General features: G+C 37.3%; 1 protein-coding gene across 5 annotated transcripts in view; it reads left to right on the forward strand.

The window, feature by feature from the left end:
- Positions 1-24,345, forward strand: part of STARD6 (StAR related lipid transfer domain containing 6) — a 36,519-nt gene that overhangs the window by 710 nt on the left and 11,464 nt on the right. For 2 of the 5 annotated variants that reach the window (XM_032882471.1, XM_032882470.1), the window contains exons 2-9: positions 443-735; positions 1,565-1,648; positions 3,260-3,353; positions 3,540-3,589; positions 9,546-9,672; positions 12,599-12,716; positions 15,655-15,748; positions 19,713-20,088. In XM_032882471.1, coding sequence (XP_032738362.1) covers positions 3,264-3,353; positions 3,540-3,589; positions 9,546-9,672; positions 12,599-12,716; positions 15,655-15,748; positions 19,713-19,914 — 681 coding nt within the window. In that variant the 5' untranslated portion in view covers positions 443-735; positions 1,565-1,648; positions 3,260-3,263 and the 3' untranslated portion in view covers positions 19,915-20,088. Of the gene's footprint in view, positions 1-61; positions 156-205; positions 736-1,564; positions 1,649-3,259; positions 3,354-3,539; positions 3,590-9,545; positions 9,673-12,598; positions 12,717-15,654; positions 15,749-19,712; positions 20,089-24,345 lie in introns of those variants that run through there. The other 3 variants (XM_032882469.1, XM_032882472.1, XM_032882468.1) reach the window with 3 other exon arrangements.

A 24,345-nucleotide genomic window follows, 5' to 3' on the forward strand; every position in this document is an offset into this window, starting at 1 on the left:
TGGGGATGGGGGTGCGGGTGGGGGGGGTCTCCGGACTGCATCCCTGTCGCTCCCCCGCACGCGCTCCCCACCTCCGTCACCTCTCTTCAGGGCCACTCAGCGCTGACGACAGGCTGAGCGTCCCTCCGCGCGCTCCCCGGGAGTAAGGGGATGAGGTGCGGAAGGAGACTGAAGGGCTCTGGCGGCTGCCATTTTGACCTCAGCCTTCCGGGTTTCGGAGCACCCCCTCCCAGGATAAGACACCATCTCCAGCTGGGGTTGGAGGGGTAGCTCCCCAGACCACTTCCTCACCCCCTTCCTCAGTTGCCTCCCACATCCCGTTCCTGAGCCCGGCGCTCCTGGGCTTGCAGCCAGTCCCTCACACTCAGCCTATGCGGGATTGGAGGAGGGAGTTTGGCCAGGGATGGGATTTAACAAATTCCTTGGGGACCTTGATTCCCAGGGAAGAATGGCAGTGACCCAGCACGGATTTGGGGACCCAGTCAGGCAGCCCAGAAAAAGGGAGATTATACAAACAGATGTAAAGACCCAGTAACAACATGTGTGAATCTTGTCTACGAGGCTGGGACAGGATATGAGGTGCGAAGAATCCAGTTTCAACCAAGTGGTGTATCAAAAAAAGATGCTGTCTCAATATTGGTTTATGTTTATTTTCCACTGACCCTATGGGTGAAGATATCCTTGACCATTACTCCACCTGAATATGTTCCAGTTCATCCGACGTTACATCACCAGGTAATGCAACTGTAGTCTTGCTCTTTGTTCTCTTCTCACCCTCTCTAGCCCACTAAACTTAACTTTTCTTTTTTTTCTTAGCCAATGAAAAAGTCCACAAGCTATAATATTCAGTTAAGGGGTTCAATTAAACACATTTATTGTGCAAGTAAGTGCTAGTGATTTGAAAATGAGTAGAAGGCCCTGCAGGAGCTTATAGTCTAGTGCTATGTGCCAATAATTGATGCCTTTTCTAGATCACTCAATATCAAGATTGAAAATAAAGAACTGTGTTATATGTGCTGGGAAAAGCACAAGTCAGGGACTAGCCCGGACTGTTACTGGCATGAGCTTAAAAAGTTAGACATCTTTATTTACATTCCACCTGAATGTCTTTTTAACCTGTCCTTCTTTAAGATAATTTCTTTTTTTCTTTTTTTTTTTTTTTAAAGATTTTATTTGTTTATTTGACAGATAGAGATCACAAGCAGGCAGAGAGGCAGGCAGAGAGAGAGGAAGGGAAGCAGGCTCCCCGCTGAGCAGAGAGCCCGATGTGGGACTCGATCCCAGGACCCTGAGATCATGACCTGAGCCGAAGGCAGCGGCTTAACCCACTGAGCCACCCAGGCGCCCCTTTAAGATAATTTCTTAAAGGTTCTTTTCATAAACACTATTATTAACATTTCTCTTACTATCTTTTTCTTTCATCGTGGACATATATAGCAAATGTTTCCTAATGAGGGTATAAAGTAAAAATAAAAGACACTGAGAAAATGTAAAGGAAGTGATCAAATATATTGACCTAATTCATGGATCAAAATAATTGTACTTTGTTCCTTCTCCTTCACAGGTTAAGAGATATGGAGATCTCCACAAGGATTTGGAGAAGAGTCCCAATAATTATTAAAATTCTGGACTAGATCTATTAGGAAAGGTAAAGAAACCTAAAGTCTTACTAGGAAAAAGGAGTTGTAATGGTTTACAAAAGCTTTTCAAATACTGATGTCAAGTAGGTGTTATGCCTTGCTGGAGAACAAGAGAAAGTAGATTTATGATCCAACCTAGAGCTTTAAGTGAGAGTTAATTAAGACACTGTTTTGGTAATTGAACTTAAAGGTTTATTGAGGCAGCTCTTTGGAGAGTTTTTTATTTTTATTTTATTTATTTATTTTTTAAGATTTTATTTATTTATTTGACAGAGATCACAAGTGGGCAGAGAGGTGGGGGGACTCAGGCTCCCTGCTGAGCAGAGAGACTGATGCGGGGCTCTATCCCAGGACCCTGAGATCATGACCTGAGCTGAAGGCAGAGGCTTAACCCACTGAGCCACCCAGGTGCCCCTGGAGAGTTTTTTAAAAGTTGGATTTAAATGTGTCATTTCAAGAAAAGAAACTAATGTTTCTGGTTATCAAGGAGTCCCACACTGTTTCAATCACTTTTGCATATATTAACTCACTTAATCCTTATAATGACCCCATGAGGTAGGTATTACTATCCCCAATCTATACATGTAAAAATTGAAGTTCAAAGGTTAAGTAATTTATTCAAAATAATATAGCTGGTGGTGAGTGGCCAAGTTAGGATTTGAATCCAGCTGTGTGTTGTCACATTCCTTCCACCATCCAAGCCAGCTTCCCCTAACTGAAAACTAGATAATGAACCAAAGGACCAATGAGACTCCAGTTTTCTGAACTCATTCAGAACAGAAATAGTATCTTACTCAACTGTTTTGCCACACCTACCTAATCACTAGTAAAGAGTTTTGTAAATATGTTCATATTGAATTGATTTGAACTTGATCTTGTCTGAAGAGGAGACATTTAAACAAACATACCAATGAAGAGGAATCTGTCATATTTGGGAAGAATGTTACAGGCAGAGGGAACAGCAAGTACAAAGATCCTGAGGTAGGAAGATGCTTGGTTGTGTCTGAGGAACAGCCAGGTCAATATGACTGGAGCTGAGGTGGAAGAGAAGACGAGTTGCCTTTGGAGTGGAAGCCAAACGTCAGATCATGTAGTGCCATTGCCCTCACTTTTAAAAGACTAATTCTGAAGAACACATGATTAACAGATTATGATGCTTTATAAGAGAAAAGAAGCATGATGAAGCTGTTGGAAATATCAATGATTTCTTGAATAACTATTATGTGCCAGGTATTGGGATAGGACATTTAAATGCATTATCTCATTTAATCCTCACATTAATTTTACAGTTAGTTATTGTCCCAGAAAATGGAAAAATGGAAATATCAAGTAATGTGGTTCATAATTAGTGGCAGAGACAGGACTTGAGCTTGGTCTTCTTGAGTCCAAAACCTACTCTTTGTACTATACCACATTTTCTCATTTGAAAGATTATGATTAGGGAAGAAGCAATTCATTCATACACTTAGCAATTATTAAGTAAAAACTTAATAAAAATAAGTATTGTTCATTACAATGTAACAGATATTATAAAAATAGTGCTAAAATGTAATACAACATTTTAAAATTGTTTTGTATGGCTATATTCTTACCAGTTGTCTCTTTTTACAACTTTGCAGGTAGATGGACTATAAGGCACTTGCCCAAGAAACTGCTCAAGAAGTTTTAGACTACAGTCAAGACACATCAGGCTGGAAAGTGGTTAAGACTTCAGTAAGAAAACAAGTTAAATATGTTTCAAGAGTTTATTTTTTAATGAGAAGCGATTCATGAAGACTTCTAAAAATACTTTCTTTAATGAATCAAAAAAATGTATTTTTACTTTTTGTTTGTTTTTATTTTTCTTTTTTTTCCGTATCTGACAGCTAATTTATTTCTGGATTTTTATTCCCCTTTGAGAAAAAGATAACTGTTTCCAGCAAGGCTTCTAAAAAATTCCATGGAAATCTGTAAGTACAATTTCCCTTTTATAGCCATTTTGAATTTGGTGGCATTGATATATCTAGAACTCAGTGCTACTTCATTAGATATAACGTTGCTTGATAGTGATCAGGAAATAGAAATTAATTATAAAGTCACTGGGTTGAAATATGATATTAATACATTAGAGCAATTATATACCAACTAATCATTTTCAAACTTGAAGACAATCAGGAAAAAAAAAGTCAAGTGAATAATTCATTAGGTAGAAAATGTCTAACTCAAGAAATAATTACTATAAAAGCAGATTGGTATTTTCTTGATCATAGGAGTATTTTGTGGCCCTTCAAACATTTCACCTTTAAGTAAAGTTTATCCCAATTTACTTCTTTGGCTGATCTATGTATTGTTTTCTGAAAGCTGCTTTTAAGGATATTTTTGAGGATAATGTTATTTCAAATATAATTACACTGAGAGAAATTGTGCTGACATTTTTAATCTTATTCTTTTTTTTTTAAGATTTTATTTATTTATTTGACAGAGAGAGAGAGAGATCACAAGTAGGCAGAGAGGCAAACAGAGAGAGAGGGGGAAGCAGGCTCCCTGCTGAGCAGAGAGCCTGATGCGGGACTCATCCCAGGACCCTGAGATAATGACCTGAGCTGAAGGCAGAGGCTTAACCCACTGAGCCACCCAGGTGCCCTTTAATCTTATTCTTAAGAGTTGTTCATTCACAGCTCATGATATCACATTAATGCAAATAGATCATATGTTATCGGAATCACTTTTTTCCTTGTTTTTATCTTTTACCCTATAGGAGGGTCAGCATAAGCTGTTTACTGATCGCAAGTTGTGCTTCAGACCCCCGAACTGATAAATTTTACCCTTTACAGGTGGATCTGTGTGTGGCTTATAGCCTGCTTTCACAATTCAGCAGTTTTATGATTTTGTCCTGCACTTAGCCAGGGACAGCTAGCTTGAAGTTCTGTAGCTAGTCACTCCTCAGAAGGAACAGTCATGGGCATATAGATAGTCTTCCAGAACAGCGGCAAGGAGTATGATTTTATTTTAAAATGGTCAGAATTTTTATGTGTCAGAGATTATATTTCAGTCTCTTAAGCCAGTAAGACTTCAGCTCTTTGTTGATTAATCTGTATTCAGCTTGGAAAATGCTTGTAAGTCACCAACCCATATCTTGCATTGAATGCTTCTAAAATAGCCTAGTACATTCACTCTGATTGTTTCTGAGCAGGGGCAGCCTAGAACATCTGGTATGATTATTCCTAAATAGGAGCAGTCTGGTACATCCAGTATAATTATTCTGAGTGGGCAGTCTTTTACATTCACTCTGATTACTCCATAGTCGTGGCAGCCTGGTACATCCAATAAGAATGCTCTGAGTAAGGACATCCTAGTGTATACACTCTGATTATTCTGCAGAGAAGCAGCCTAGTACATCCAGTCTGATTGCTCAGAGAGGGGCAACCTAGTATAACACCCTTCCGATTCTTTTAATTAGAGACATCCCAGTACGTCCTGATTGCTCTGTATGGGACAGTTTGGGACATACAATCTGATAACTCCTAACCGGGGCATCCTAGTACCTCCATTCTGATTGTTCTGAGTAGGGGCTGCTAAGTACATCCCCTCTTCTTTAGGTAGACCCAGCCTGGCTCTCTGATTTCTCTGAGTAGGGGTATCCTAGTACATCCATTTTAATGACTCTAATAGGGGCAGCCTAATGTGTCTGCTCTGATGGCTCTGAGTAAAAGCATCCTCATACCTCCATTCTGATATCTTGAATAGGTGCAACAGAAGATATCCACTCCTCTTGCTCTGAGTGAGAGCAGTCTGCTGCATATGCACAGCCCTTCCACACCCCAACCCCCCTGCCAGAGATGAATGTGACCTCATGTTGTTCATCTAATTGTATCTCTCCCTACTTCTGGACTTCGTGGGCTTTTGCATTAGTTCCACGTAATTCTTCTGATTGTTCACTAACAAATTTTTTTTTTTTTTAATTTCTCCACATTTTATTCCAAATGAAATCCATTTTCTCCATCTCAGCACAGCTGAGATGCTGCCAGCTCATTTTGTCTTGCCTTTGCCCCTGAGCAGAACCTATGCACTACTGCTGGAGCTGAGTGACACCTCCATCCATGAGCAGAAAGGGGACGTGAGGGTGGCTTTGGGGAGAAGTGGTACCATGGCTTCAGCTTGCCCCTCTTGTGGGGGGAAGGGGAAATAGGCCCCTGTATTGACTGCCTTGGACAGAGCCCTCACCCTATCAGTAAACTCTGGGTAGGGATAAGGAAGCTCCAGTCTTCTCAGCAGTGCCTTCTGGGCATAGAGTATAATAGCTTGAGATAAGGAGTGCGAGAATGAGAGATATCAGTATCCTGCCTCTCCTAGGATGAAACCATAGCCCTAGACTGGGAGTTAGTGGGAGAGGGAGGTCCTCCTTGGCTTCCAGAGGTGAGGAGGTGTTGGCTAGAAGCCGATTGTGGCTCAAATGCTACAGTCTTTTCCTACCTAGATTTAGTAGATTTTCTTGAATAATTGTTTCTCCATTTCCTACATGCCCTTAGGTCATTTTCTAGAGAATTTAAAGAGTTGTTTCTTTAATTTTCATCAGTTTTTTCACTAAGGAGGAGGGTTTACTAAAATCTTTACACAGCTACTCTGGAACTCCCACCTACAACCCTAATAATCACATAGGATATGACAAAAATATGATCACTAAAAACCTGTGACTATTTTATCATCTTACAGGCGCTTCCCCAAATTTACAATTCTAGTGTGCCAAAATAGACACTTTACATTATTTTTCCTCCTCCCTCATCCTCCTTCTTACTTTCTTGTCATTCATTCACAAAAATCACAAAAGACTATAAAGTGCCTTGGAGACATTAAAATTAGTATGTTGATACAAATCCACACATTTAAAGGTTTCCGCTGCAGCCTGAAAGCTTCGTGAAATCTATGGTCTGTAAAAAGTGTAACTTAATGTATACCAATCTATCAGTTATTCCATATACCAGCTAAAGTTTTTTGGAAACTGTAAAAGACAAGAGAAAATAGTTAAAATATTTTTAATTTGACCTGAAGTCACTTCATGGTATAATGAGAACAGAGCTTTATTATAGATCATAATAAAATATCTAATGAGCTGTTCATCTTAATGATCAATATATATAAGAATATAGTTCTTAGATTCAAGTATGACAAAATTGATATCTCAGAAGAGCCTTGAACCCAGTAGATACTGAATTGTTCATTGAGTGATAGACTCAAGTATTCCACTTGATCTTAGCCAAAAGGCCGAGAAGCGATTAGACTCAAGTACTCAATACACATAAATGTTTTGTCTTTTCAAAGAGGCTTGATATTTACATATTTTTAAAAGCCACAAACTCTAATATACCTCCAATTAGTGAATTAAGAAAAGGTAATTTTTGAGTAGAAGCCTATCCTCTGCCCAAGACACAACTTTAACTATGTTTTATAATCTTCCAAAAAGCAAAATAATTTCTGCCTTATAGTCATGTAATACCTGTAACTTATACTTTTCTAACCTTTATGAATGACTGGAAAATAAACAAATCAGCCATTGAGTAGACGGCATAAACCAGGGGTAGAGAGTAAGTAAATATTTTAGGCTTTGCAGCTGCTCTGGTCTCTGTTGCAACTACTTAGCTCTGCCATTATAGCATAGCAGCACAATGCATAAATACATTTTTGTGCCTTATAGCACAAAGGCACTAACATTAGTAGACAAACAATACATTAATGAGTAAGTATAGCTGTGTTTCAGTAAAACTAATTACAAAAACAGGAAGTAGTCTAGATTTGACCCATAGACCATAGGTTGCCGAAACCTGTCCTAAACAGTAGATATGAAAAATCTCAAATCCTCAAATGCTGATAAACTTACATATATGTTAGGGACCCTTCCCTAAATCACATGAGATAGTCAACACTTTTTTATAATACAGGCTTTGTGTTAGATTACCACAAGTGAGCTAAGCTATGATGTTGGTTAGGTGTAGTAAATGTGTTTTTGACTTAAGAAACTTTCAACTTAAAATGGTTTATCTCAGTGTAACCTCATTGTAAGTCAAGGAAGATCTGTATATATTAGTTAGAAATATAAAAAGGTAAAAAAAAATACAAAAAGGTTCAAAACTTTTTATCTTCAAAGTTTATAGTATAATTAAAGAGAGAGCAGATTAATAAAAAAATCCATGGTAATATATACAAATCCCTTCATAGTTTTGTACTTAAATTTTAACTGTATTATATTTGACTTCTTTTTCACAGGACCTGATAATTTTTCAGGTTGTTTTCTCACATCTTACTCAGAGCTTAATAATAAACTCCTAAAAGCTTTATAGATCTGAAGAAAGGAAACATTACACAGTAAGGAAATTTGAGGGGCGCCTGGGTAGCTCAGTGGTTACTCAGCTGACTCCAGCTCAGGTCATGATCCCACAGTCCTGGGATCGAGTCCCACATCAGGCTCCGTGCTCATCAGGGAGCTTGCTTCTTTCTCTGCATGCTGTTCCCCTGCTTGTTGTGCTCTTTCTCTCTCTCTGACAAATAAATAAATAAAATCTTTAAAAAAAAGGAAATTTGAGGCTATCTCATAAAGAAAATTAAGGACTAACTGAGATTTAAAGAGAAATTAACATACAAAGAGATAGTCAAATGAATTCTTTGTTTGCCAAATCATAAAAACAAAGTTTCAGTTTTCATTTACAAATATGACAATTATTTAGACTAATAATAGTATTTAGTTTTGTCTCATTTCCCCCAGGACTTTTAACATTTTAGAGGTTTAAAAATTTTGATTTTACTTAAACCTATCCTCTCAGTTTGAAAAGAATCATTAACAGGGAGAAAAGGACAGCCAGTATCATTCAGACTTCATTTTTATTCAACAACCTTCTGCTAAATAGTGAGTTTTAATCCAGTTTTCTCACATTGCCTTAATTCCATTGATGGATAACCATATCTAATTTGAGTGATGGACTTGTCCAAGTCCTGACATCTTAAAAATGAATGAAATTCAAAAGTCACTGTCTATGACCAAGGTTCAGTTGTAACACAGACATGCCCATTCACTCTATATTGTCTCTGCTGCTTCACTGCCACCCTAAAAAAGCTGAATAGTTGCAACACAGATCATGTGGCCTGCAAAGTCTGAATTATTTACCATCTGGCCTGAAAAATTTGCTGACTACTGCTTTAGACACATTACATCCTTAAATTAAGAATTGGGGCTACAAGATAATGTGTAACCACACAAACTTCTCATCAGTTACTTTGGCTTATGATAAAATACAGCAGGCAAATATTTATGAAAAAGATTTTAGAAAAATCCTAAAAGAAAGTAGCCCCCTCTAAAAAGACAACTATAAACAGTATAAACAAGATTTGTAGAAAAATATATTTTGAAATAATTTATATTAATTATTACAGTGATTATTTAAATAAACCTGGCTACTTCCAATTGAATATTAGTGTTTTGAATTGCTGATACTACTTTCAAGTGTCCTTTCCTGTTTGCTACATTAGCCTTTTTTTTTTTTTTTTAAGATTTTATTTATTTATTTGGCAGAAAGAGATCACAAGTAGGCAGAGAGGCAGACAAGGGGTGGGAGGAAGCAGGTTCCCTGCTGAGCAGAGAGCCCGATGCTGCGGGGCTCGATCCCAAGACCCTGAGATCATGACCTGAGCTGAAGGCAGAGGCTTTAACCCACTGAGCCACCCAGGCGCCCATAATTTTATTTTTTTTTAAATTTTATTTATTTATTTGACAGACAGAGATCACAAGCAGGCAGAGAGGCAGACAGAGAGAGAGGAGGAAGCAGGCTCCCTGCTGAAAGCAGAGAAATTAGCCTCCTGTATACTATGATAACATTATATTTTGAGCTTAAGACAAAGCTGGTTTAATTTTGATTTTCTCTATTTTGTTAACTGCAGATATCGTGTCGAAGGAATAATTCCAGAATCAACAGCTAAACTGTCTGATTTCCTCTATAAACCTGAAAACAGAGTTACATGGGATAAATCATTGAAAGTGTACAATATGGTACACAGGATTGATTCGGTAATTTGTTGTCCGATAGTGGATTTTTACTATATCAGTATATGTTTAGTTTTACTGGTGATTTGAGCATATCAAACCTGTATGGTGTAGACACTGATGTCTACATCAGTGTGATGTAGACCCTTCATATTATATAGGCTCGCATTGAAAGCTTTATAAAAGTCTTAAAACTTCCCTCTTTATTAGTTAAAAGTTTAATTCTAATTAGCTTGATTCTGTTGTAAAGGCTTAGCACGTCCTGAATCTAGCTGGCTTTTGCAGATGTGTGTCTTTGGTCTTGATGGGTTTGAACTTTATGTATTCATCTCCTCCATTAGGTGGAAAAACATTGTTGATTTTCCTATCCTTGTTGATGGGAAGTCAGTAGATTTATCTTAATTTAATACATTAGATAACAGGAATAATGCAGACACATACTGTAGGGACTTAAGAGCAAACAGCATGTAACTTTTCTCAAGAGTAAGGATACAGTATGGAATAAAGTAATATGATTGTAGTTTCAGCAATGCTTTATCTCAAATACTTTATCTCAATTAAATAGTTGAAGAGGAAGAATAAAAACAAACAAAAAAATACAGGTAATTAGAGTAGAAAGTTTAAGTCATAGAGGTGAGAGAAAAGACTGAGTTTAAGAGAAAATTAGGGCAGCACACTATAGACCTCTTATTTATTAAGACTGCTGTTCTTTGTGGTATGTACATTATACCTCAATAAGCTGATTTTTTAAAAAGGTTGTATTTATTTATTTGAGACAGAGGGAGGGAGCACAAGCAGTGGGAAAGGGTAAAGGGAGAGGGAGAAGCAGACTCCCTGCCAAGCAAGGAGCCCAGTGTGGGGCTTAATCCCAGGAACCTGAGATCATCACCTGAGCCAAAGGCAGATGCTTAACCAACTGAGCCACACAGGTGCCCCTCAATAAACTCTTTTGAAAAATTGAGTCATAAAGCAAACTTTTAGGATTTTCACAAACAATTGCATTTGTGAAATTCCAGGTCTTTGGTCCTTTGTGTCTCCAAGCCACATTCCACACATCAAAACAAATGTCTCACATATCTGCCATCACCTTATCATTTACTTAGATCCTGTAGGTGAGGGCATCTGGGTAGCTCTGATGGTTAAGCATCTGTCTTCGGCTCAGGTCATGTTCTTCAAGTCCTGGGATGGAGCCCTACGTTGGGTTCCCTGCTCAGCAGGAAGTCTGCTTCTCCCTCTGCTTCTCCCCACTGCTCCTGCTCTATCTCTCTTTGTATCTCTCTGTCTCAAATGAATAAATAAAATCTTTAAAAAAAAAATTCTGGGGATGGCTGGGTGGCTCAGTTGGTTGGGAGGCTGCCTTCGGCTGGGGTCATAATCCCAGTGTCCTGGGATGGAGTCCCACATCGGGCTCCTTGCTCGGCAGGGAGCCTGCTTCTCCCTCTGCCTCTGTCTGCCACTCTGTCTGCCTGTGCTCGCTCGCTCACTCTCTCTCCCTCTCTCTCTCTCTGACAAATTAAAAAAAAAAAATTCTGTAGGTTACCTTTGCCTCCTTTTATTAAATTTATTTTAAAGCTTGGGAGTAGAGAGAGGTTGTAGAAAAGCCAAGGAAAGTAAATGTTTCATTTTGTAGGAGGATCCTGAAGTTCTTATCCACAAAAAAACACCTTTCCACTACCCTCTTGGGATTTAAACATTCAGTTTGTAAAACATAGTCCATCAGAAATTAAAATTCAAACAGACTGTTTCTTTCATGACTGACTGTACAGTTCAATTCATACTTCATTTATTTCTACTATTGCTGCAAGTCAGCTTTAATAATGGAAAGAATACTAGATTTGGCATCAGAAAAACCTGGCAACAGATTCAGAGAAATTACGTGATTTGCCCAAGGTCATCACAGCCAGGACGTAGTAGAATCATGGCTTAACACTTGATCTCCAGATTCTAAATTCTGTGCCGTTTCCAATATGCTACGTATCTCTAAGTAGCATTACACTGTAAGAAATACTTTACCTTCCTATGAATATGATAGTATGAGTCTCCAGGCATGTGTTTTAACTGATTGATTCACCCACATTGGTGAGGGAAGGATTCCTGCTCTAGGGCTATGGGGGTGATCAAACACATGTCATCCAACACTGGACAAATCCGATCAATAGCAGTGCATTAATCTTTCGTCACAGCCTGGGAGAGGAGGACTGTTCCAACTTTGTTAAATTGGCATTTGTTAAATGGAGCAGAGGTTCCCAGATGTTGAGCAGAGGCTCAGATGGTGAGCCACGTTTCAACAAAAGACCACAAGAGAAATCGAAATGAGAAGTTTATTACTAACAAGTCCATGGCACACCTCTAGGAGCCACGTGGGGAGGTCAAGACTGGGTGCGGGCAGAGAGGTAGGATCTGAGGCACCACGGTGCTCCACCAATGTATTTTTCAGAATATATTATGTAGCCAGTGTGGACTGGTAGAAATAGTACTGTCCTGGGAATCAGGAACAAGGTTCTAGTTCTGTACTTACCTCTAGTTTTGCATGATTTAATCTCTTAGTCTTTGATTTCTTCATCTAAAAATTTAGAGTAGATGACAAGATTCCATTCTAAATTTTCTGTACTTAATTCCTGACTAGATATATGATTTGCAAATCATATTTCTCCCATTCTGTACATTGCCTTTTCATTTTATTTATGGTTTCCTTTGCTATGCAGAGCATTTTAGTTTGATGTAGTCCCACTTGTTTATTTCTGCTTTTTTTACCTTGCACTTATAATAATAGATCTAATGTTCCTCTAACACAGAAAATGCAAGCTGATTTGATGATAAGTTCTTATAGCTTCAAAGCCCTGCTTTTTCTGAATAGTAGCTAACCGTATGCAGTGAAATTCTTTGGGAAGCGATACAAAGAATAAATATCAAATAACTGTTGGAATCTTTATGGTTTAATTTGTTCCAGGACACAATCATATGTCATACCATTACACAGAGTTTTGCCATGGGCTCAATTTCCCCCCGGGACTTTATCGACTTAGTGTACTTCAAGCGCTACGAAGGGAATATGGATATTATCAGTTGTAAGTTGAAACATTTTGCCCACATTTAGAATTAGTATGAGACATTAATAAATGTGTTTTCCCTTAACCCACAGTTTGGAAAATACTGTGTTTTCAGTTTTTACTTCTTTATTTACTTAGTGAGACCAATAAACATATGTATAATACAAAGAATCTTGACATTTTACCCAATGCTGGAGGTGCCATTTACATCAGTCAATAATTATGGCATCTCTTGCTTGGTTTTTTTGTAGCTTTTACCATGCTACACTGGGTATAGACAGATACTTGCAGGCAAAAATCTCACAGCATATGTTTAAAATCTACTAAGACACAAAGTTAATCTTTGGATATATTATGTTATATTTGAATTGTATAGAATGGGCGTATCCAGTAAGTGATAAAATTCCTGAAGAAATTTTCATTAGACGCGTCTTTACATAAATGTGCTTATGTTTCTTTTAGAAATTAGAGATTTTGATAATATCCTTTGCCCTCCCAAAAATGTATCACTAGGTAAAATGCAAATGTGTAATCATTTCTTAAACTTGCTTTATTCACTTAAAACGTACCAGTTCATACCACAATGTTCTTTGGACTCAGAGAAATGCAGTAACTCCTGGTGAAGGGACTTGGTAGGACAGTAGCTTAGAGCTACTTTCTTAGCCTGGAGCTAATTTCTTCAGCTTTAGCCTAGAGCTAAATTAGCCTAGAGCTAATTTGTTCAGATTTCAGTTAAATGTCACCATTCCTATCTGAATAGCCTTCTCTAGTGTAAACTTCTTGGGGATAGGACAGTTAAATGCTGTTAATTATTATTTTCCAGCAAGGTTTCAGTTGCTCTGCTCTGTCTCTGAGACTCTAAGTTTCAGAGTCCAGACTGCGTCATCATTCTGCTAACAGCGCTCACTCAAACACAGTTCTGTGGCAGCGCGCCAGTAAGGCCTGAGATTCAGCGCTTCTCTGTAGGTGTGTCTTGTAGTTTCACAGTTGTCATTGAGCTGTCTCCTTCTTACCTGAGAGCACATAAATTTTATTCACCGTCTACAGCACAAAATACTATGTCTGAATTGTAGATCTGTTATTTTCCGTATTTTGAAGCAGACCATTTCAATCTCATTTTTAGTTTCAAAGAGAAGGTAAGAAAGAATTATGGAAATTAAAATAAACAAATAGTGGTAGTACTCAATGACTCAGTGATCAGTACCAATCTGCTTTGAGCAATTTTCTTTAAACGAATTTTTGATGAATACTGAGTTTTCTTCTTAATGTTCTTCCATTTGTTGTTGTATAACTTACTATGCAGCTTGCTTTGAGCTAAATATTTTGTGTGCATTATTTCACCAATTATGAAACTAAAGGTCACAGAAATTAAGTTACATAGCTAATGAGCACCTGAACCAGAATTAAATCTCAAGTCTTCTGACTTTCCAAAATCTGTGCTATCATACCACATGCCTCACAAAAGACCCATACTTGTTTGTGGAATATAACAACAACAACAAAAAGTTTTAAAGAAAAACAAGGACAATCTCCATATTTTAAACAAAGAAAAAAATACGTTAAAATCACCTCTGGCAGCACCCCTATGCCAACACAGTAGGCTCTGTTAAGATGATAAATACGTCATAAATGTGGAAAATGCATTCAGCCACATTCATCTCTTAAGCTATTCCTAAGCTAGTGTTTAACATTGCATTTCCCAGAGAATTGATTGCTTATGTTAAAATCATATAGAAAAATCCATCTTCTCCAACAAAAGCAGGATTCAGTTGCACAGAAAAAACAAATATATGTATATATTTTTTAAAAGATTTTATTTATTTATTTGACAGAGAGAGATCACAAATAGGCAGGCAGAGAGGCAGGCAGAGAGAGAGAGGGAAGCAGGCCCCCTCCTGAGCAGTGAGCCTAATGTGGGACTCGATCCCAGGACTCTGGGATCATGACCTGACCCAAAGGCAGAGGCTTAACCTACTGAGCCACCCAGGCGCCCAAAAAATAAATACATTTTTAAAAAAAATAGTTTTAGAGTGTATGTCATTATCATAAACAATCATAAGCAAATCACCTCCCTTTTACATTCACATACAATATAGTTATGCTGCGTAATTCCTAAAACAAGCTGTACTCATTTTTAATTATACTTTGAATTAGCTACAGGGAATTGGCAGGAAAGAAGTTTTTTTTTTTTTTTTTAAAGATGTATTTATTTATGTTACAGAGAGAGTTCGGGGGTGGGGGGGGAGAGAAAATCCCAAGCAGACTTCATGCTGGATTTGGAGCCTGTCCCAGAGCTCGGTCCCAAGACCCTAAGATCATGACCTGAACTGGATGCTTAACCATCAGGTGCTCCAGCAGAAAAGAGCATTTAAACTATCTTTATTGATAGACAAAATAACCATGTCAAATATTTTATTTAGAAGATGATTAACATGTTGTACATAAATGTTGAATCACATATATTGTACACCTGAAACTAATATTCCACTGTATGTTAACCAACTGCAATTCAAATAAAAACTTAAATTATAAATCAGTAGATTAAAAAGAATCTAGTCTTTAAAAAATAATAATAATGATTAACCAAAAAAAGTATCTATAAACCCACTATCTTAATGAAATAGTCTTCTCCTTTGTGATTTCTTCTTTTGCTTCAAATCTCAGAGAGTGACTAAATGATACTTTTAATACTTTTTCTTGTATGTAAAAGGTAACAGTATCTTTAGAGATAATAGCATGAGAAAATTTGAGAGGACAGTAGTGCTCATACTGGCATTTTCTCAATTTTGGTCTGTATACAAGCATATTACAAACATGTAGGTATATATGTATAAAACTAATATCAGTACTGATAACAACTAAAATTAAATGCTATATCATCTATCTTTTTAAATATGCTACTTGAAATAGAATTTTTGTGAAATAGGCTTCATTTTAATTTTTTTTAATCATGTAGCTAACAGTGTGGATTTTCCAGCATATCCTCCATCTTCAAGTTATGTCCGTGGTTTTAACCATGCTTGCGGCTATATATGTTCTCCTCTGCAAGAGTAAGTGTTACTTACATTTATTTATTTTATTTTAACAAGTTTTTTAGCTCAATTTATTATTTCTAACTCATTGGTAGAAGTGTGTGCCAGCATATTCTGTCAGGAAAAAAAATTGCCCCTAAATGCAATTTAAAAAATAATTTTTATAAGTATTTTCATCACCAGAATGGATAATTCCCTATAAAGTATGACTTGAGGTCTCTGCAACTAGTCACACATACACATTCTCTCTATCCCCTCACCCCCTTAACCTGATGAATTTTATTTCTCCGTTTGAGTTACTTCTGTGAATTATTAAGGACTTTTGTAAATTAAAAATACAAATGAAACAAGATGGGATTGGGAGGGAGACAAACCATAAGTGACTCTTAATCTCACAAAAAACAGAGGGTTGCTGGGGGGAGGGGGGTTGGGAGAAGGTTGGTGGGGTTATGGACATTGGGGCTGGTATGTGCTATGGTGAGTGCTGTGAAGTGTGTAAACCTGGCGATTCACAGACCTGTACCCCTGGGGATAAAAATATATGTTTATAAAAATAAAAAAATAAAATTTAAAATTTAAAAAAATGGCCCCCCCAAAAAAATACATATCCCTAAAATCATAATACACTCACATTTATCAGCAATGAATGCTTTACCTTAAATGAATTCTTTCCAGTTGACTGCCTACAAATACTTACAATAGGTAAATTTGGAAAGAGCTAGAGAAATCAGAGGAGTCACTGCCCATAGGTGACCAGCCTAGGGATAAATGGTAACATAAAGTACATATATTTTGTAAATGTATGTACATTAATTCAATACATTCCTTAAGTTTTAGTTGTTGCTAAATGATTTTATACAAATAATAGCTATTGGCACATTAAAATCATATAAAATTTTATATTGGCCAGATATGAACCTCTCATTTGGTGGGAAAAAAAAATGTAAAGAAAGTCAAAATCAAACTACATTTTAGACTGTATTCCTTAATGTTTTCTCTACAAATAAGAGAACTGAAAGAAATTCACAATTACGTACATTAATGGACAGGATCATTGATGCAGATGGTGACATTGGTGGTCTTTTCACCCACCTGTCAATTTTGAATCTATGGTCAAGACTTTATTCTTCACAGCAGGAGAAAACAAAACAAGGGAAGGATTACTGCTTCAGGTCAGTTGGATAAATCAGTGGTTGGCAGGGACTGTAGTTGGAAAGCTACACATTCTGATGTGTGTTTCACAGGCTAAGTCCCCTTCTTGCATCTTGTCAACTTTCCCTTTCCACTGCAAAAACATGGGGCAAAAGCTCTGATGTGGATATCCCATCAAAGGTGGGAGCTCTGCCTAGCATGCTGTTAGAGGAAAAGATACAGTCTCATCCGTGGTCTCAGAGAAAGGTACTGACAAAAGTGATTCTCTTGTACCTTCTTTTTCCATGCAGCACAATATTTTGGGCAGCCAACATTTGTAAGCAAGTTATGTAGTAAACTTATAGAACTTATTATCAGTAGTAAAGGTACTGTTTAGTAAATACTGGAAAGGTTTTTGAAGCATGTAAAGCCCTAGCAAACTCAAATAGAGATTTAAGACCTTTTCCACAGCTAGTGAATATTCTCAATCTAGCCACCTGAGGTGCTGTAAAAATAGTCTACACTCTCCATAGACAAGGGTATAGGAAAATGGACACATGGTTTGCTGGAGGAGTGATCTTCATATCCCTGCAAAAGAATTTTGTAAAACTGTACTCTGCCTTGCACATTTTTAAGTTGATATTAAAATTTTTCATAGGATTAAATTATGAGGGTGCAATTTTCAACACTCTAAATATTGACAATCTAAAAAAAAAGTGTTCTGTCATTCTTGTAAGCATACCCAATAAACTCTAAATACCATAATAACTAGAAACCTACAATAACTATCAATTTCAAAATACATACAACCTCAGTCAGAAATTTACATCATTGATTTCTCCTTATTCCCACATTTTTTCTTTTTTCCTCATATAATTTCATCCTAATAGAATGTATATTATTATTTGAGTTCTTGTATTCTTTTATTAATCACCCTGTCATTTTTCTTTGAAAATAATGTTTAATTTTAAAAATCCATTTTATTTCCTGTGACCTTAAGTATCTTAATGTTACAAAATATATGTGTGTACTAGATTAAATTATTATTACATGATCAAAATAAAAAATATATTACCAAATGTGATGTGACTATTAAGTATAAAAGCAAAGTTATGGAAAACACACCTTTTATTATTAGCAAAACTTAGATAGCATTTACATTGTACCAGGAACTTTATAAACAATTTACATATATTGATTCATTTGGTCCTCCCAATAACCTCATGAAGTAGGTAGTACTACTATCTCCATTTTGCAGAAAAAAAAATGGAAGTCCAGAGAGATTAAGTAATTTTCTTGAGGTTAAACATAGGTAATAGCAAAGCTCAGCTTCAGACCAATGCAAACTGTTTCCAGAGTCCATGCTTCTAACAATTACAGTTCATTTAATTGTGTATTGGTAGTACTAATAAGATAGCTTGGTGTGGTACAAAAACAATGAATCTTGGAACATTGAAAAAATAAAAACAAACAAAACAAACAAAAAAATGAGCTAGCACTTACTATTGTCTATTCCTACGTCACATTTTTATGAATGTAAGCAGTGAGAAAATTTGTTTGCATAAATAAGTGGGTTAAAATGAAAAGAGTATAATTCCAGGACTTTCATTAAATGCCTTGAATTCTTTTGTGTTATATACCATAAAGTATATATATACCTCTAATCAAAAAATATTTTTAATGACCTCTCAGCTGACAACCAAGTTAGATCCTTAAATTTTATTGAAAACAAAGAATTGACATGACTTGATAAGGATTTGTTACCCAATCATTAGTCCTTCACTTTCTGTCATTCACTTTTTTATATGTCAGAGTAAAACACCATAGTATCATTTGGTACTATTCAAGGAAGATGACAGTACCTTTGTTCTGTAAAGCAACAGAAGGATGATATGAACAGGCTACTGGGAAAGGAAAAGCCTACATTTCCATCAGAGATGGTCTCAGATCAGTTTAGGGAAGAGGTACATATGGAAGTTAGAGATTTGAAAATTTATTCCTTTAAATGTTATTCATCCTCTTGTACCCTTTGGAAAGTCTTCACATACTCCAGTTTGAAGATTACTGGGTTAGAATATAAAGTACTACAGTCTTCCTAATGTCATTTGGAAAGAATATTTCAAAATGTTAAATGCACAAAACCTTTGACCTAGAAATTCCATGTATTTGTAAAGTGAAAATAGATACATTACAAAGATGTTTTATTTCAGCTTTATTTATAGTGGCAAAAAGTAAAGAAAAAACCCAAATGATAATCAATAAAGGACTGATTACATAGAGAATGAAATACTATATGCAGTCATAAAAAACAAACAGATACGTATGTATTAACAGAAAGAAGTGCATGATATCCTAGTAAGAGGGAAAATAAAACTAGTTGCAGAAATATATTATCTCATTTTTGTAAAAACAAAAATATCTGGGGTAGGTATGCATATACATGTATGCTATCTTTGTATATACAGAGACAATCTAAAAAAACACAGTTAAAAGTATAAATAGTGACTAGCTCTGGGGAACAGAATAATTATGAAAATTCTGTATTTACATTTTTTTAAGCATACATTAATTTTGTAATTTGAAGAAGTTAACAAAATGACAAAAAGGAAAAGGTGACTGAAGACTCTAACGTATAACCTGACTAAGTAGTTTTATGTAAAATGTCTATGAGTGCAAATCACTCTGCCCTTTTTTGTATCCTTCCTTCCTCCCTTCCTTCAGTAACTGTCCTATCATAAGCACTTTGGAGGGACTCCATGGTGAATGAGACAAGAATCCTGCTTTCTATCAAGTTGTAAATTCATTAGATAAATCTAAAAATCTCTTTTTGTAACTCTTCCTTTGTTTACAGGAACCCAGCGCATTCCAAACTAGTGATGTTTATCCAGACAGAAATGAGAGGAAAATTGTCCCCATCAATAATTGAAGCAACCATGCCTTCCAACTTAGTAAGCTTCATCCTCAATGCAAAGGATGGAATAAAGGCACTCAGATCTCCAGTAGGACGTGGATACCATCATAGCGGTCATGCATCATTCCTAAAGAAGAAGTGAGGCCATAGAAAAGCACGTGTGGCAGTTATTGCAGTTTACTTCCAAGTCAGTACGCATAAATCCTGTTAAACTATTCTAAACAGTATCCTTGTCCAAATTACAGAAGGTACTTTGTGGAAATAAGAACTCATAGTTGTACAAGAGAACAGCATTAAATACAGTTTTTAATCTCATGTAAGAATGATGTTCATAACAAGTGTTCTTTATTTTTTTTAAAGATTTTATTTCTTTATTTGACAAAGAGAGAGAGAGAGAGATCACAAGTAGGCAGAGAGGCAGGCAGAGTGAGAGGGGGAAGCAAGCTCCCTGCTGAGCAGAGAGCCTGATGCAGGGCTCTATCCCAGGACCCTGAGATAATGACCTGAGCTGAAGGTAGGGACTTAACCCACTGAGCCACCTAGGCGCCCCCATAACAAGTTTTCTTAATGTCCTTTTATCTATTGCCTTTTTTCCCCTGGAAAATGCTCTGCAAAAAGATCAGTAAGAAAACATACACAGAAGTCAGCACTAATTAAAAATTAAGATATATTTTAAATTGTTTTTTCTTTGCTTACTGCTTAAATTGATCATTGTAGGAGACATGAACATAACACTTGAAAAGAATTCCAATAGAATGTATGAAGAATGATATCTAAAATTTAAAATTGAGTGAGTCATGAATCAATTTCTTGTTCTGGCCAAGATGTAGTAACCCATTCTTCCCAAATCCTTCCTCTTTTTTTTTTTTTTTTTAAAGATGTTTATTTATTTATTTGACAGAGAGAGACGCAGTGAGAGAAGGAACACAAGCAGGGGGAGTGGGAGAGGGAGAAGTAGGCCTCCCATCGAGCAAGGAGCCCAATGCAGGGCTCAATCCGAGGACTCTGGGATTAGGACCTGAGCCGAAGGCAGCCGTCTAACGACTGAGCCACTCAGGTGACCCCAATCCTTCCTCTTAAAACCAAAAGACTCTGCATGTTAGCATAGGAAGATTAAAGCTTATATAAAAAGAAGAAGGCAAACTGCTTAAGGACCTTAGGACTTGAGGAATGGCATAGCAGTCATTGTCAGGGTCTCCTTATTGCCTTCCATATATTCCAGACAGCAATCCGGAACCACCACCAGGCAGGAATGACAACAAAAGCTTCAAGAAAAAGCCTGTTCCTCATAGCTGTAGGAGTAGCTATGAACAAAAGGGTGGCCCAATGGAACAAGATCTACAGCAGCCAAACATCAACCTAAAAACGGCGCCCACTCCCTCTTTGATTTCATTAGGGCAAAGCAGAGAGATGATCTTACAACCAGCTTATTTCCACCCCACAGAAGCAGCTGGTGGTGCTTTGACAGAGTTGAGAAGTAGCACTATGACTCCCCTGCCAGGTAGTTTAGGCTGACCAAGCAGGGAGCTGATTTTCCATCTTCCTCCCAGCAAAAGAAGGTAGTATATCTCTCCTGGGTTAGTGTCAGTTGGGGTCCCGTGTCTTCCGCTTGGCAACTACAAGACTTAGCCAACTAGTACAAAGAAGTGTGGGTCACTCTTCACTTCACTGCCCTTCCCTGATCCCCAGTGTCACCAGGACCCAGGATGCTGCACCTCCGTTCCCACCTGGTGTAGTCCAGTGGTTTCCCCTCTGCAGTGTGTTGAATGATGACCTCCAAAAGACACGTTCTTCAAATCCCTGGAACCTTGAATGTGACCTTATTTGGAAAAAGGGTCTTTGCAGGTACCTAGAATGGAGGACCTAGAATGAGATCATACTGGATTATTTAAGTGGGTTCAAATCTAGTCATTAAGTGTCCTTTTAAGAGACGCATAAGAAAGACAAGTGGTAGAGGCAGAAGAGAGTCTGAGATTGGAGCTTTGCAGCCACAACCCAATAAACACTGAGAGCCACCAGAAGCTGGAAGAGGCAAGGAAGATTCTCGCCTAGAGCCTTCAGAGGAGGTAATTGACGCTTTGATTTTAGACTTCTGGTCTCCAGACTATGAGAGAATAAATTTCTGGGTTTTTTAAGCCACCAAATTGGTGGTAGTTTGTTACAGTAGCCAGTTACTTTAGTCAAAATTTAAAATGTATACTCTAGGAAGGACCCTGTGAGGTAAATGAAAAGACAGGCCACAGCCTGGAACAAAATATTTGCAAGGCATTTCTGTCAAGGACTTGTATCTAGAATATGAAAAGAACCTTCAAAACTCAAACTCAACAGTACTAAAAAAAACCCTATTAGAGGGACACCTGGGTGACTTGGTTAAGTGCTTGACTCTTGATTTCAGCTCAGCTCATGATCTCAGGGTCATGAGATGGAGCTCCCCCATTGGGCTCCATGCTCAGTAGGGAGTCTGCTTGAGATTCTCTCTTTCCCCCTCAGTGGCCCCTCCCGCATCTCTAAAATAAATACATCTTTAAAATCTTACTAAAGAATGAACAAAAAACATTTCAGTGAAGAGTACATGTAGATGGCATATAAGTTCACAAAAAGATAACCAACATCACTGGCCATTAGGTAAATGCAAATAATAACCACATTGAGTTATCAATACACACTTGTCAGAATAGCTAAAATTAAAAAAAAAAATTAGTAACCCTTGATTATATCAAGGGTTACTAATGAGATTGTAGAGAAACTGGATCACTAATACATTGCACGTGGAAATGAAAAATGTATAGCTACACTGAAAAAGATTACAGCAATGTTTTACAAAATGAAACATTGCATTTACTATGCAACCCAACAGTTGCATGCTTTATCCTGAGACATGCAAATGCTCATATAAAAACCTGTACACAGGGGCACCTAGTGGTCCAGTCGGTTAAGTGTCTGACTCTTGACTTTGGTTCAGGTCATGGTCTCAGGGCTATGAGATTGGGCCCCGTCTTGGGATCCCTGTTGTGTATGGAACCTGCTTGAGATTCTCTCTCCCTCTCTCCCTTCCTCTCCCCACCTCAGCTCTCACTCTCTCTCTTTCTAAAAACAAAACAAAACAAAACAAAACCTGTACACAAATATTCACAGCAGTTTTATTATAAATAGCCCCAAATAGGCCACAACTCACATATCCTTTATGGGTGAATAAACTGTAGTAATATGGATTATGCCTAAGCAATACAAAAGAACAATCTATTGATACAATTTAGATGGTCTCAAGGGAATATTGCTGAGTGAGAAAAGCCAATCTCAAAAGGTTAAGTAGTATATTATTCAATTTATGACATTCTTGAGCTGACAAAATGATGGATATGGATAACAGAACCAGAGGTTTGCTGGGATCAAGGAGGTGAGGGCAGGCAGGGAGGTGGCTGTGGCTTTGAAAGGGTAACAGGCGGGATCCTTGTGATAAACTTGTTCTGTGTGTTGACAGCGATGATGGTCATATGAAGCTACATGTGATAAAACTGCACAGAATTGAACACACACACATTCATGCACATACACATAAATGAGAGCACATAAAACTGGAAATATCTGATTAAAATCAGTGGATTTTACCAATGTGGATTTCCTAATTGTGATATTATACTACAGTTATGCAAGATATTACCATTAGGGGAAACTGGGTGAAGGAAATATGGCATCTCTGCTTTTTTTTTTTTTTTTACAACTACTTGCAAGTATACAACTATCTCAAAATTAAAAAATAGGAAAAAATGTAAAAACCTATCCAAACTCCCCCCAAATTGAATGGGTCATAAAATTATAAACTATAAGGCTATCTCATAGTATCATTTGTTTTTAAAATTTTGATTTTTTATCTATCACAGCTCTCATTTTTTACCAATATAAAGTTGGTATGTTTACATTAGAAGTACTTATTTAACACTCTTTTTTTTTTTTTAAGATTTTATTTATTTATTTGACAGAGAGAGAGAGATCACAAGTAAGCAGAGAGGCAGGCAGAGAGAAGGGGGCAGCAGGCTCCCCGCTGAGCAGAGCGCCCAATGCGGGGCTCCATCCCAGGACCCCGAGATCATGACCTGAGCCGAAGGCAGAGGCTTTAACCCACTGAGACACCCAGGCGCCCCTGTGTAACACTCTTTATAAGCAATTCCTCTAGTCAAGAGTTTCCAGTCTGGTTGTATGGAATGACTGTTAAGGAGATATTTAGCCCCATGAAAAAGTCTGGTTTTGTTTATAAATATTATATAACAAATGTCAAATATATAGAGAGGTACACACCTTTTGGGGAGTTGTGGCTTGAACAGCTTCTGATATTTTACAGAAAATTGTGTCAAAATTCAAGTGTAAGAAGATGCAGAAATACCATTCTCAGGAAGAATGATTAAATTTTTCATAGCAAAGTAACTAACTCCTCTAATAATCACCTTCTAGCTTCAGAAGTCCTTCTAGCCTCCCTTGTGTGAGAAAGGATGCACGGAAACCTGGCAAGGAGGAGGACGGGAGGGCATAGTGGGAAAGACTCTGGGAAGTGTGGAGAAAACCACTGTGATGTTGA

This window comes from Lontra canadensis, unplaced genomic scaffold (genome assembly GCF_010015895.1).
Source record: "Lontra canadensis isolate GAN:19392208 unplaced genomic scaffold, GSC_riverotter_1.0 scaffold82, whole genome shotgun sequence".
Lineage (NCBI taxonomy): Eukaryota > Metazoa > Chordata > Mammalia > Carnivora > Mustelidae > Lontra > Lontra canadensis.